This window comes from Bos javanicus, chromosome 15 (genome assembly GCF_032452875.1).
Source record: "Bos javanicus breed banteng chromosome 15, ARS-OSU_banteng_1.0, whole genome shotgun sequence".
NCBI lineage: Eukaryota > Metazoa > Chordata > Mammalia > Artiodactyla > Bovidae > Bos > Bos javanicus.
The window spans coordinates 65,672,713-65,685,833 of record NC_083882.1 but is presented as its reverse complement, the minus strand read 5'-3'; the positions used below and the strand labels follow the sequence as shown (position 1 = coordinate 65,685,833).

The following is a 13,121-nucleotide window of genomic DNA, read 5'->3' as shown; positions in this document are numbered from 1 at the left end:
AGTTCCCACAACGGCTTAGGAATTCCAACACCTCATAAGGGATTAACTCCTTCAAGTAAGTCATATGCACTAAAATTAAAGTCAAATCTTTTCAGTAAACTTAGTCTCTGGAAAAAAATGTCCCATTGCATGGATGGAATTGGTTAATTACTTTGGTTAACAATAAGTGTGTGTGTGTGTGTGTGCATGCACACACGCACGTGTGCGCTCAGTCTCTCAGTTGAGCCCAAGTCTCTGCGACCCCATGGACTGTAGCCTGTCAGGCTTCTCCGTCTATGGGATTCTCCAGGCCAGAATACTGGAGTGGGTAGCCATTCCCTTCTCCAGTGGATCTTCCCAACCCAGGGATCGAACCCAGGTCTCCTGCATTGCAGGCAGGTTCTTTATCATCTGAGCCACCAGGGAAGTCCATAGTAAGTGTCCTTTCCACATTTCTTTTTCCCTTGTATGTATAACTACAAAATCTAAGACATAAAGTAAAACATCATGAATATTCTGTCAGTATATGAGAAACATGGTAGTGTCTTAGCTAACCATTCTTTCATAGATAATGTCAATTAAATGCATAAAGGCAAGATGATTTTTTAATGCAAATATATTTTAAGCATTTTGGCAGGGTTAATTTACAAAGAAAAGGTTGATTCTTATTTACTTATTAAAAGAAGTCCCTGGAGAACCTTCAGATGATATTATAAGTTCAGTACTGGAAGAAAATGTCATTCCTTTAAAATTTTCTATTATTCTCTTTCAATTACTTTAAATAAGGTTCATTAGAGACATACTTTAATGAATAATATACTGTAGGATGTTCACTAATACAGTAATTATAAGTAAAAGTGTGACAGAATGGGGTTGACATTTCTAAGTAACACTAATTTTCATGCTTATTAGTATGTACACTATTAAAATAATAAGTTTTGAGAGTTAGGAAGCTTCCTAAATTTACTAATTACTGATGGAGCAAAATACATATAAAAAACTGGTACATAAAACTAAATAAAGATGTTTAATGAATAGCAGCTGAGGAAAAACGACAAACAATCCAAGAACAATTGGTCTGTTTGTCACTTACTAAAAAGTTTTACTTCTTTGGACTGCTCATTTTTTTTTTAACTATGTCAAAAAGATGAGTTAAGATTATTAATAGGTTAACATTTTTTTCTTCTTTTAAAATGTCTATTTGCTTGCTTATGAACTGCTAACTCAAAATCACAAAGTAAAATGACCAATTTTCTTTAAAAATTGATAGAAGAAAGTATTAAGTGATATGAAGCCCATTTGACGTTAATTCCTATCAAAACTGAACCAGAAACAGGATCAATATCCAAGTTCAAAGAACACCACTCAAATAAAAAGCATGTTTAAAAAAAGGGAAGGTTTATCCTAGAGATATCAACAGGTTTCTGAAATCAGATATTATACTGAATCTGAAACTGACACCTCACCTTCTGTTTCATTCATTGCAACAAATCATATAAATGATTCCGTATATACCCTACCTATTGATATATTCAGAAGTAGGCAATAATGAGCATTTAGTATCATTTTCCTTTTCACCATATCTAAGTATTAAGTAAATTTTGTTTTTAACTATTCATATTTTTCCATTAAAAAAATGACATGATGGAACATGAAACCCAAATGCAATGAACAATGGTATACTACCACACAACTTGAATATATTAATAGAAAGTAAAATAAAACAATGTCCATTATAGTTCCATTTAAAGCCACACTAAAGTCACTATACAAACTTAAAGATCACTTCTCTTTTTCTATTCCCTTAGTGCCACAAGAGATCTTTTAAGGTGTGCTAGTTTCCTGTAGATATTTGCTTATGTTTTAGTCAGCAAATATTTAACACTGATGAAGACTTAGTAACAAAAGAATAAATTATGCTCTTTTCAAAGCTGTGTTGAGAAACCAAACGGGCCTCTGTTACTGCTCCGAGTTAGGACTGTGGATGTGCTCTGCTCTGTGACAGTATCTGGAGCTTAATGACGCCTCAGAGGCCCAGGTCTTTCCCAGGCACTTGACTTACTTGATCAAAACTCTCTCCTTCTCTTGTGTCACTGATTTCTTAATACTAAAAGAAAGAGTTTTACACTTAGTTCTGCTAAAACAGCTCAATAATGCTCAAATATTGGATCTAGACTCTGTCATTTAAATTAATAGGCTCCCCTCCCGATTTTTTACAGGGTCTTTGGGTTTCAATGCTGGCTCTGCTACTGACTAGTTATGTGACCTTGGTGAGGTTTATCTCACCCTGACTGCTTCTTCATCTGTAAAATGGAAATAATAATAGTAACTACTTCATGGAGTTATTATATGAAATAAATGAGTTATATATAAGACACTTAGAATAGTACCAGACATCTAGGAAATGCTACATAGATGGGAAAGATGCTATTATTATGATTACAGTGGTGTCTTTCTCCAAGTTATTATTTTTTTTGTATGACATATATATACATATGTATTTATGTATATATATGTATATATATACATATGTATTATGTATTTATATATACATATATATGTATATATATACATATGTATTATGTATTTATGCATTAAATTCATACCTTATGTACATATAGATGGACGTATTTATTTATTTCTCTCCTTCATTTTTTTTTCAACTTTTTGCCCTCAAGGTCTATCTGTGTTGTTACAAATGGCAAGATTTCATTCTTAGTATTCCACTGTGTATTTTTACTCCAGTTTCTTTATCCATTCACTCACTGATGGACACTTGGGTAGTTTCTGTATCTTGGCTGTTGTAAATAATCCTGGAGTAAACATGGGAGTGCAGATATCTTTTTGAGTTAGTGTTTTCTTTTTCTTTGGGTAAATATCAGAAGTGGAATTGCTGGATCATATGGGAACCTCCATACTGCTTCCCACAGTGGCTGCACCACCAACAGCTTACATTCCCACCAAGAGTATACATCTTTTCTCCACATCCTCACTAACACTTGCTTCTTATCTTTTTGGTAACAGCTATTCTAACAGTTGTGAGGTAATACCTCATTGTGGTTAGGTTTGCATTTCTCTGATGATTAATGATGTTGAGCATCTTTTCATGTAACTGTTGGCCATCTGCATGTCTTCTCTGGAAAAATGTCTATTCAGATCTTCTGCCCATTTTTAAATTGGATTGCTTTTTTTTTTTCTATTGAGTTGTATGACTTCTTTATGTATTTTGGATATCAGCCCCTTATCAGATATATGACTTACATATATTTTCTCCCATTCTGTAGGGTGCCTTTGCGTTTTGCTGTTGGTTCCCTTTGCTGTAGAGAGCTTTTCTGTTTGATGAAGTCCCACTTGTTTATTTTTGTGTCAAAAAATCATAGCTGAGACTTATATTAAGGACCTTACCAATTTAGGATTAGGATTAGGGTTATTTTTAAAACAAAAAATATACTCAACATGGATCAAGCAGGAACTACAGGGAAGTGCCCCTCATTGCTAAAGGTTGACAATTCATACAAAAAGGCCCAGCCACGAGGCTGGCAGCACTAGAATGTAAATAGCAGCATGTGAGACACTGAGGTGGTGCGGCCTATGACGAACTATTTCTCGATATACATACACACACAGAGTCTGAATTCTATCCATAGGCCCAGACCCCTAGTATTAGTTCTCTTTACCAGAGACATCCCCACAAGCTGAAATATATTATCTGCAAAAGTGCTAAAAGACAGCCCCTCTAATAAGCTCACCAGTCTACCCAGGGATATGAGATACTGAAGACACAAAATATCTACAGCAGTACTTCCTAGGAGAGAAACTGTTTGAGGGGGTTCATTCCATTAAAGGTGCTCATAAATACTGTCTGTTTTGATTCTGACATTAAAAAATAATCAGTAAGTTAAGAAATTATTTAAATAGTTTTCTTCTTTAAAACAGAACAGCTTGAGAGTTGCTAAGTGAGGCAGTCACTTAGCACACACAATGGTTAGTGGCAATGAGCTGAGTCACACGACTGACTTAAAAGCTGGTTCAAAACCAGTCCAGATTTTCCCATCATAGTTTGAAATTTTTGTTCTTTAATGTATATATATTTAACTTATATGCACAAAGAAAAGTGGTTTAAAAGGAAGATACGTAAGAAACAATGAAGCAGAAAACAAATCAAGGACAAGCTAAAATGCAAAGGGGAGAAGAAACACTTAGGTCCTTGAATACTGGTTTGCCTGCCACTCAAGTGCTGGGCAATGTTCCTGCACAGTATTAACTCATTTAATTCTCTTAAAAACCTTTTGAAGTGCTATTATTATTCCCACATATAGATAAGGAAACTGAGGCTGAGAAGGAAAGGCTAAATAACCTGCTCAAGATCACAGGGCTAGTAAGTCAGGAGTCAAACACAGTGTGATACTAGAGACAACATTGAATATGATCAGTACTGTGTCCATAAATTATATTGACATGATCAAAACGATCACAGCACCTCAAGACACTGCTATTTTTACAACAAAGCTTAAAAAGGAAGAGCAGATGATAAATGATTTAGTTTTTAATTCATGGGAAACACAGACTCATTTACTACTTTAATGTCATTTATCTATTTCAGTATTAAAAAATTTAGAACTGAGACTATTTCCCATTTAGTAGAATTTGCTCTGAGCTTTGAGAGGTTATTTTCTCAATTAAAAATACCGTCTATGAAGAAGAATCAACTGCAAGGTTTCACAACTTCAAATTTCAACTGATAATTTTCAAACTAAAAAAGGTAATTTTGAAGAAGACTGCAAGCAATTTAATAAAAAATAAGGGAGGGTAAGAGGGAACCTAACAATAAAATAAAACCCCAGTGAAAAAATCCATTCTTTAGAAAACACCAGTGACACAGTGCTGGAGTGAGATATAGTGAAGAAATCGACTGAATCAGAGGAACAGTACCAAAAATAATTATGATCTGTTGCTTTTGTAATAGGTTTCTTGGGTGGTTCGAGTGTAAAGAATCCACCTGCCAATGCAGGAGATGCAAGAGACACAGGTTCAATCTCTGGGTCGGGAAGATCCCCTGCAGTAGTAAATGGCAACCTGCTCCAGTACTCTTACCTGGGAAATGCCATGGACAAGAGAAGCCTGGCAGGCCACACAGTCCATGGGGCCACAGAGAGTTGGACACGACTGAGCACTACTTTTTGCAATATTCGGATGATCAATAAAGGAATTTTTAAAATCTGTTTTAATATATATAGATGTTAAAATTTAGAAAAACTTCTATTTTTGAAAATTGTTTTGAAGAGTAACAGCCTACCCCAAAATAAAAATCAATGACTATATTGCCAGTCAATAAACTAAAATTTTAAAAAATTATGTCTAAATATATCCTAACAGCTTACGTTTTCTTCACCCTCAAAAGCATCCTGACTTGTATGACAAATTATATAGTAACCCTAAATATATTTGAAGCCAATCTTAAACTCTTCAGAAAAAGTCATCTTAATATTCTATTTTATTGTTATTTAATCACCAAGTTATGTTCAACTCTTCGCAACCCCATAGACTGTAGCCCTCCAGGCTCCTCTGTCCGTGGAATTTCCTAGGCAAGAATACTGGAGTGGGTTGCCATTTCCTTCTCCAGGGAAACTTTCCAACCCAGGGATCGAACCTGTGTCTCCTGCATTAGCAGGCAGATTCTTTACCAATGAGCCACCAGGGAATCCCCTCCATTTTATTACCTTATCACTTAAAACATACTGGAGAAGGAAATAGCAACCCACTTCAGTATTCCATTTCCTTCTCCAGGATGTTTTAAGTGGTAAGGTAATAAAATGGAGGGGATTCCCTGGTGGCTCATTGGTCTTGCTTGGAAAATCCCATGGACGGAGGAGCCTGGTGGGCTACAGTCCATGGGATCGCAAAGAGTCAGACACAACTGAGCGACTTCACTTCACTTAAAACATCTGCTATCTAATTTGCTGAATAATAAATTTAAGACTAAACTTATGAACTGATATATGTGTAACAGTTTAATGTTTTTACATGACAATTTACTAGTGTGATTAAATGAGACTTTAACAACTCTCCCATTAACTTAATTGGAAATAAATCATAAAATTATCTACACTGGCAGCAGTTATTCTTTATTAATAAGAATGTCTAAGCTTTTTTTCTGGCTCTAAATGAGCCACCAGGACTTCCCTGGTGTCTCAGACAGTAAAGCATCTGCTTACAATGCAGGAGACCTGGGTTCAATCCCTGGGTTGGGAAGATCTCCTGGAGAAGGAAATGGCAACCCATTTCCCATCAAGAATAAGAATCCAGTATTCTTGCCTGGAAAATCCCATGGACGAAGGACCCTAGTAGGCTACAGTCCATGGGATCGCAAAGAGTTGGACATAACTGAGCAACTTCACTTTTCAAGTTTTTTTCCTGCCTCTAAATGAAATACAATAATTAATATTTTATATTTAAAATGGAACTCAGATGTAAAAATTATGATTACTAAGAAAGGAATAAAATCGGGGTGGGGGAGAAAATAAAAAACTCTATAAGACTATGGAAATAAATCCCTATGAAGAGCAAAACAGGTTACAATTCTTAATCTTTCAAACATGGGCAAACTAAAAACTGGAGTTTTATATCATCACCTACCTTTTAATAAGCTCAATTAACCAACTCCTTGATTCTGAGAGTAAGATTCTCTTACATGCATTCCTATAAAAATCATTTTATTATGGGTGCTAATATGAGAATTATTCCAGAATGAAAGACAAAGGTGTAACTTGCGAATGGGAAGGTTAAGAATGGAGGAGGGGTAAAAGGCTTTAAAAATATCAGTGAGTGAGTGAGTGAAGCAGCTCAGTCGTGTCCAATTCTTTGCGACCCCATGGACTGTAACCTACAAGGCTCCTCTGTCCATGGAATTTTCCAGGCAAGAGTGCTGGAGTGGGTTGCCATTTCCTTCTCCAGGGAATCTTCCAGACCTAGGGATCGAACCCAAGTCTCCCACATTGCAGGCAGACGCTCCTTAATCTCCCCTCCATTTTCCCCCCTATAAAATTGCACACACTGTGATATGAATATACTCCCATTCCTATTATCCAAAATGCATATGGAATAATAATAAAACCACAGGGCTCTAAAGCACATACATACAGCCTTTGGCAAGGAAATAGCTATTTGTACAACTAAAGCTGTTATCAATCATACCGCCTCACACCACCTTTTCAGAGCTTTGGGGCCCAGATGAATAGCTACTCCTGACCTAAGACATCATTATTAATTTGAAATGTATTACTAAGCACCTGAGTGAAAAATGCTATCAATTCTGGAAGACGTTCATAGCCAAACAATCCAGAACTGAGGCCAAAGACACAGCTTGCCAAAAGCACACACAGCTGGGCTTATTACATGTGCTACTTCAAACAATGTTTTTCCTTTTCAAAATGCTGCATAAATTAGTAAAAGAAACTATTTTTGGTAAGAACAATTACTTTTTTCTAGTTATAAAGGTACAGAACTTTTAGTCTTCCATTCATATTTCCTCCTAGGAAGTATTTTCAACAATGTGTTTTAACATGGCTATCAATAGGGAAGATGACAATTGAAAGGAATTTTGACAAATTAGAATGCAAAAAATAAAATATTAAGTATGACATTCCAAAGTACAGTCTCTGGATAGAATGTACAAAAGAAGGCATTATACCCATGGTCAAAGTGGAGGTGAGCTGGTGGCTCAGGAGTGAGACCACATCAAGTGACTACTAAGAGATGTGCAGCGTGTCTGTACAAATCACGCTACAGAGGCATGAATGGACACTTAATGTCTAGTCACAAAAACTAACACAAATTATGAGATAAATATGCAGGCTGAAATAGGGGTATGGTCACCAAGACTGAATGAGTAAGTGTAATAATAATGGGAACAGTGATGTTTACCAACACTTGGTGGGTGATAGGCCTTGTAATGAGCATATATGCATTATCTCAATCTCTACTATTACCCCATAACCTAGGGTATTACAGCTACCTCCACTTTACTAGGAACGCTAAAGAATTTGCCAATCATGGCATAACTAACAACTGGCAGAATTGATCATCTATATGAATCAGGTAACAGTGTGATTCCAGAGCCTTAGCTGCTATATATACCACATGATCCAACAACTGTCCTAGAAGGTAAGAAACAAACACACTCTATCAGTGAGTATACCATGTAACGGCAGACAGGCTTCATGCATTTTATGTCACTTACTTTTCATATAAACTCTAATATTCCATTATAAAAAAATGCCTATTATAGAAAATTAAGAATATAGAGAAAAACAGAAAAAAAGAGCAGAATCATTTAGTTCTACTACCCAAAGACAAACCTCAAATTTTTATAACACTTCATTCCAATCTTGTCTATATTTATATTTTTATTTAAAGTTCTGTAAGATTGTAATCTGGAGAAGGCGATGGCACCCCACTCCAGTACTCTTGCCTGGAAAATCCCATGGACGGAAGAGCCTGGTGGGCTGCAGTCCATGGGGTCGCTAGAGTCGGACACGACTGAGCGACTTCATTTTCACTTTTCACTTTCATGCATTGGAGAAGGAAATGGCAACCCACTCCAGTGTTCTTGCCTGGAGAATGCTAGGGACGGGGAAGCCTGGTGGGCTGCCGTCTATGGGGTCGGACACGACTGGAGCTACTTAGCAAGACTGTAATCACCATCTATATATAATTATAAAAGCGTTTTCCCAAATTTTTTGAATTTTTGTTAACTTATAATGAAATCACATTTTTTCCTAGGAATTACTTTTTATTGGCTACATTATATTTCCTTCTGTTAATTAAGTAACCTCTCTTGTATTGCTACACATTTTTGTTGAAGGGTTACACTAACTTCAGCATGTAATAATACAACTAAAGTTTTCCAAGTAACAGCTTCATATTTTTAATTAGTTATAAAGCAAAGACTGTTCAGAGAAGTTTTCAAAACTACTACAGTATATTAAAACTTAGATCTAAAAGGAAATGACTTTGGTTTTACTAGACCTACAGCATATTTTCTTTTGTTCATGTAACAGAAAATATGCTATCAAAAGATATGACCTGTCAACAGCATGCAAGAATGTGAAATATTCCATATACCTATCTTTTTAGGGCTTCCCAGGTAGCGCAGTGGTAAAGAATCTACCTGCCCATGCAGGAGAGACAAGGGTTTGATCCCTAGGTCAGGGAAATCCCCTGGAAGAGGAAATGCCAACCCACTCCAGTATTCTTGCCTGGGAAATCCCATGGACAGAGGAGCCTGGCGGATTATAGTCCATGGGGTCACAAAGAGTCAGACACAACTGAGCACATAATCACAGATACATTTTTATGCAATTATATTTTAAATAATTGTAAAAATATAAAGGATGCATAAAACTGTAAGGATGAGGAAGTATCAGGAAACTTAGTGTAGCTATGAAAGCCACATGCAAGACTGCACATGACAACTTCAAATAATCTTGTCCAGTGAAAGGAGATGAGCTGACTTTACACACCTTTCAGGCCTGGGAGTCCTGAGGATAGATGAAGGTAAGATTTCTCGTTTTCATGAGATTACAGTGAAACATTTCTTTAAAAAAAAAATTTACCAACTACAAACTTGGAAACTGCAAGCTCAAGCTTTAACTATTGTTCTCTTTGTCTTTAAATTTCACCTTGAATACTTTTCTCCTCCCTCAATTCAGAATGCTTCTCATTGTCCACTGCTGCTGCTGCTGCTACCTCGCTTCAGTCGTGTCTGACTCTGTGTGACCCCATAGACGGCAGCCCACCAGGCTCCCCCGTCCCTGGGATTCTCCAGGCAAGAACACTGGAGTGGGCTGCCATTTCCTTCTCCAATGCATGAAAGTGAAAAGTGAAAGGGAAGTCGCTCAGTCGTGTCCGACTCTTAGTGACCCCATGGACTGCAGCCCACCAGGCTCCTCCATCCATGGGATTTTCCAGGCAAGAGTACTGGAGTGGGTTGCCACTGCCTTCTCTGCATTTTCCACTAGAGAACCCAAAATACTGAGCATCTTTATCATAGTTGAAATAGTTCTATGTTGTCTGATCATCACTGATTATTATTAGACCTAACACTGAAATATTTTAAACATCTGAATTTAAAATGTATTATGTAGATATAATACAATACAAAACCACAACAACACAAAGAGGTACAAATAAACACTAACTCAATTTTAAAGAACTTGACAGTTAAGAAACCTTCATCCTGTTGAAGACAATCAAAATAAAAACTTACCACTATTTTGGCCAAGATGCCATCATCACTTGCATCTAAGGTAACCACAGCTTTGTCAGTCTCTATTTCACATAAGGCATCTCCAGCACTCACAGCTTCACCTACAAAACAAGACTGGGTTTGTTTTGTTTTTTAAATATGAATATTATGTGAGTTGGTGGGTGTAAGTGTTTAAACATGATATTAAGTATCAAAATACTCAACAGCTGTTTCTGGGCTGTGGAATGACAAGTAATTCTCATACCGTGTGTATGCTTCTGTGTGTTTATGTGTATATGTATGCTTTGTCACATTTTCCAAAAGCCCAATAATGACATAAGTTATATCTCTTATAATAAAGAAGTGATTACAGAGATTGTTGAGCAAATATTAAATCACATTTTATGGAGAATAGTAGGGGATGCATATCCTCCTCTGAACAAATCAATTCCAGACCCCACAGTCCTTTCTTTTGAATATATTTTGACTATTATTCCTTAAGAAAACAGTTTTACAATAAATACCACCTCTTTAACATCTTAAGCGAGTTCAGAAACCCTGCCGGCACAGAGCAAAAATGAATAAAAACATATGAAGCATGATGAGAGAAAACCAAAGACACAGCTAAGGTCAAATAAGAAATGTTTCTGTGCAACAGAAATGGTATGGATATTCAAAAATGGAGAGCAGAACCTGACCTGCTGGCTTCTGGATCTAAAAGCAGGTACACAGTAAGGGTGATGTATAGTGGTTTTCTTTGGCGCAAAGGGAACTAAAAGCAGGGAACTACTCACATCGATTCTCTCCTTAAGGCTAGGGCTGGATCATGGCTCTACTTTTAACAGGAGACTGATAAAATAAGGAACCCAAAGCTCTGACTAGAACTATGACTTTAAATCAGAAGTGTGGGTCTAATAAGGTACTAAGAAGGGAACAAAAACTACCTGAAGACCAGGAACAGAGCCAAGCCACCCTCTGGCTCCATTAGTGCATCTGCCAGTATACCAAGTATCAACAAGATCTAGCAACATCCCTAGGCTGAGGGGTGGGGAAGGGGAGACTCAGGAACAGGTGGGAAGACATTCAAACTAAAACAAAAACATTTCCCTCAAAAGTAAATGGCAAAACAAAGTTCCAAAACATGAAGACATTTAATGCCAAGAAAGAAAACCACAGAAATCAGGAATCGACTCAGAAATTCATTTCAGATGCAACTTGTTTAATGCAACCCACCAAAGATTTTAAAATAAGTATCTTAAGGATGTTCAGAAACAAAGATAAAAGATCCATCACAAGAACAAGAGATTAAAAAAGAAAAATAATGTACAGAAACAAAACATTATCAGGTTGAAAGGGGAAAAAAAACTAAACTGGAAATTTTAGAAATGAAAAATACAATGAATGAAATTTTATTAAAAAAAAAAAAAACAGTCAATGGATATGTTCTACAGGTGAGGTAGTGAAAGAATGGTTTAGTAAATTAAAGATAGCTTCAGTGAACTACCTGGAACTTAATATGAGCAGACAAAGTTAAGTAGAAAAGAGCAGCTAGGACATAAATTGAGGCTGCAACATTTGTCCAAAGGAGTTCCAAGGGAAGAGATGGGAGAGAATAGTGGAGAAACGGTAACTGAAGAGATAATTGCTGAGAATTTCTAGAGCTGAAAAGAGATATGTATCTTCAAAATGAAAGAGTACTAAATGAGTTTACAGTGTGGTGATCTATGATGTATCGACTAGGAGGGGATATAGGGAGTCTTGGAACTTGCTGGAAATATTCTGCATTGTGACTAGGTGTTGGTAACCTGGATACATGTGCATATAAAAATTAACTGAGTTTACACTTTGTGCAGGTAATACCTTGATAAAAAGAATTACTGCATACACGTGACTCCACATTGTAGATACACCGTATAGAAGTTGCATACAGTCAACAACAGAAACACAATCTTAAACGCTATCAGAGGGAAAAAAAAGAGATTACCTCAATGGAATGACAGACTGAGAGCACACTTCTCAGCAGCTGCAATAGAGTCAGAAGACAATGCAGTAGTATCTTCAAAAAGCTGGGGAAAAATAACTGTCTAGAATTTTATATGCAGCCAAACCACGATTCAAGAATGAAGGAAAAGTATTCTTTAAATACATAAAAGCTATGAAAATGTACCACTTATTGATGAGCTACTACAAAATGCAGTTTATCAAACAGAAAAGCAGACAGAGGGGCCGCATGGCCTATGCAACACAAGCCAGCACAGGAAACGAGGACGTGCTAACTAGCAGTCATTTACGAGGGAATGTCCGAGGGGCTACAAAAGTTTACAACCAAACACTAAAAAATAGCAAGATGGGCAAAGTTAGTTTTGGCTTGATAAAACATACAGAATTTTGATATAGACAGGAGAAAAAAAAATACTGGATAATTCTACATTCCACTGGCAACATATACGTAAATATGTATCCTAAAAACAATGGTATATGCCAAAAAATATAAAAATGGAAATACAATCTACAGCATTCATAAAAGCAGGAAATATAGAAAATAACAAGATGTATTATCTAATTAAAGGCAGATGCATGAAAAGAAAAAAGCAAAGAATAAAAACAGAAAACACAAAAATGGCAGAAGTTCAAACATACCAGTAACTGCAATTAATATAAATGGATTAAAACCACCTACTATAAGAGATTATCAAAACAAATAAAAAAAATAAAATCTGGGTAAATGTTGCTTATAAGAAACAGACCTAAAACAAAAATAGAATAAAAGGAGAAAGAAAAATACAAAACACAGAAACACACCCCCTTGCATACCCACCAAAAACAGCTGGCATAGCAACATGAATAGACATACTCAATAAAAGAACATGAAGGAAAATCTAAAACGCAGAAATAA

The 13,121-nt window shown here is 36.2% G+C and overlaps 1 protein-coding gene across 3 annotated transcripts in view; it reads right to left on the bottom strand.

Moving 5' to 3' along the window:
• PDHX (pyruvate dehydrogenase complex component X) overlaps positions 1 to 13,121 on the bottom strand; it is a 75,244-nt gene that overhangs the window by 26,806 nt on the left and 35,317 nt on the right. For all 3 annotated transcript variants that reach the window (XR_009729678.1, XM_061381113.1, XM_061381112.1), the window contains exon 3: positions 10,247 to 10,347. Coding sequence is in view for 2 of the 3 variants with exons in the window: in XM_061381113.1 (XP_061237097.1) it covers positions 10,247 to 10,347 (101 nt within the window). In the remaining variant the exon portion in view is untranslated. The remainder of the gene's footprint in view (positions 1 to 10,246; positions 10,348 to 13,121) is intronic.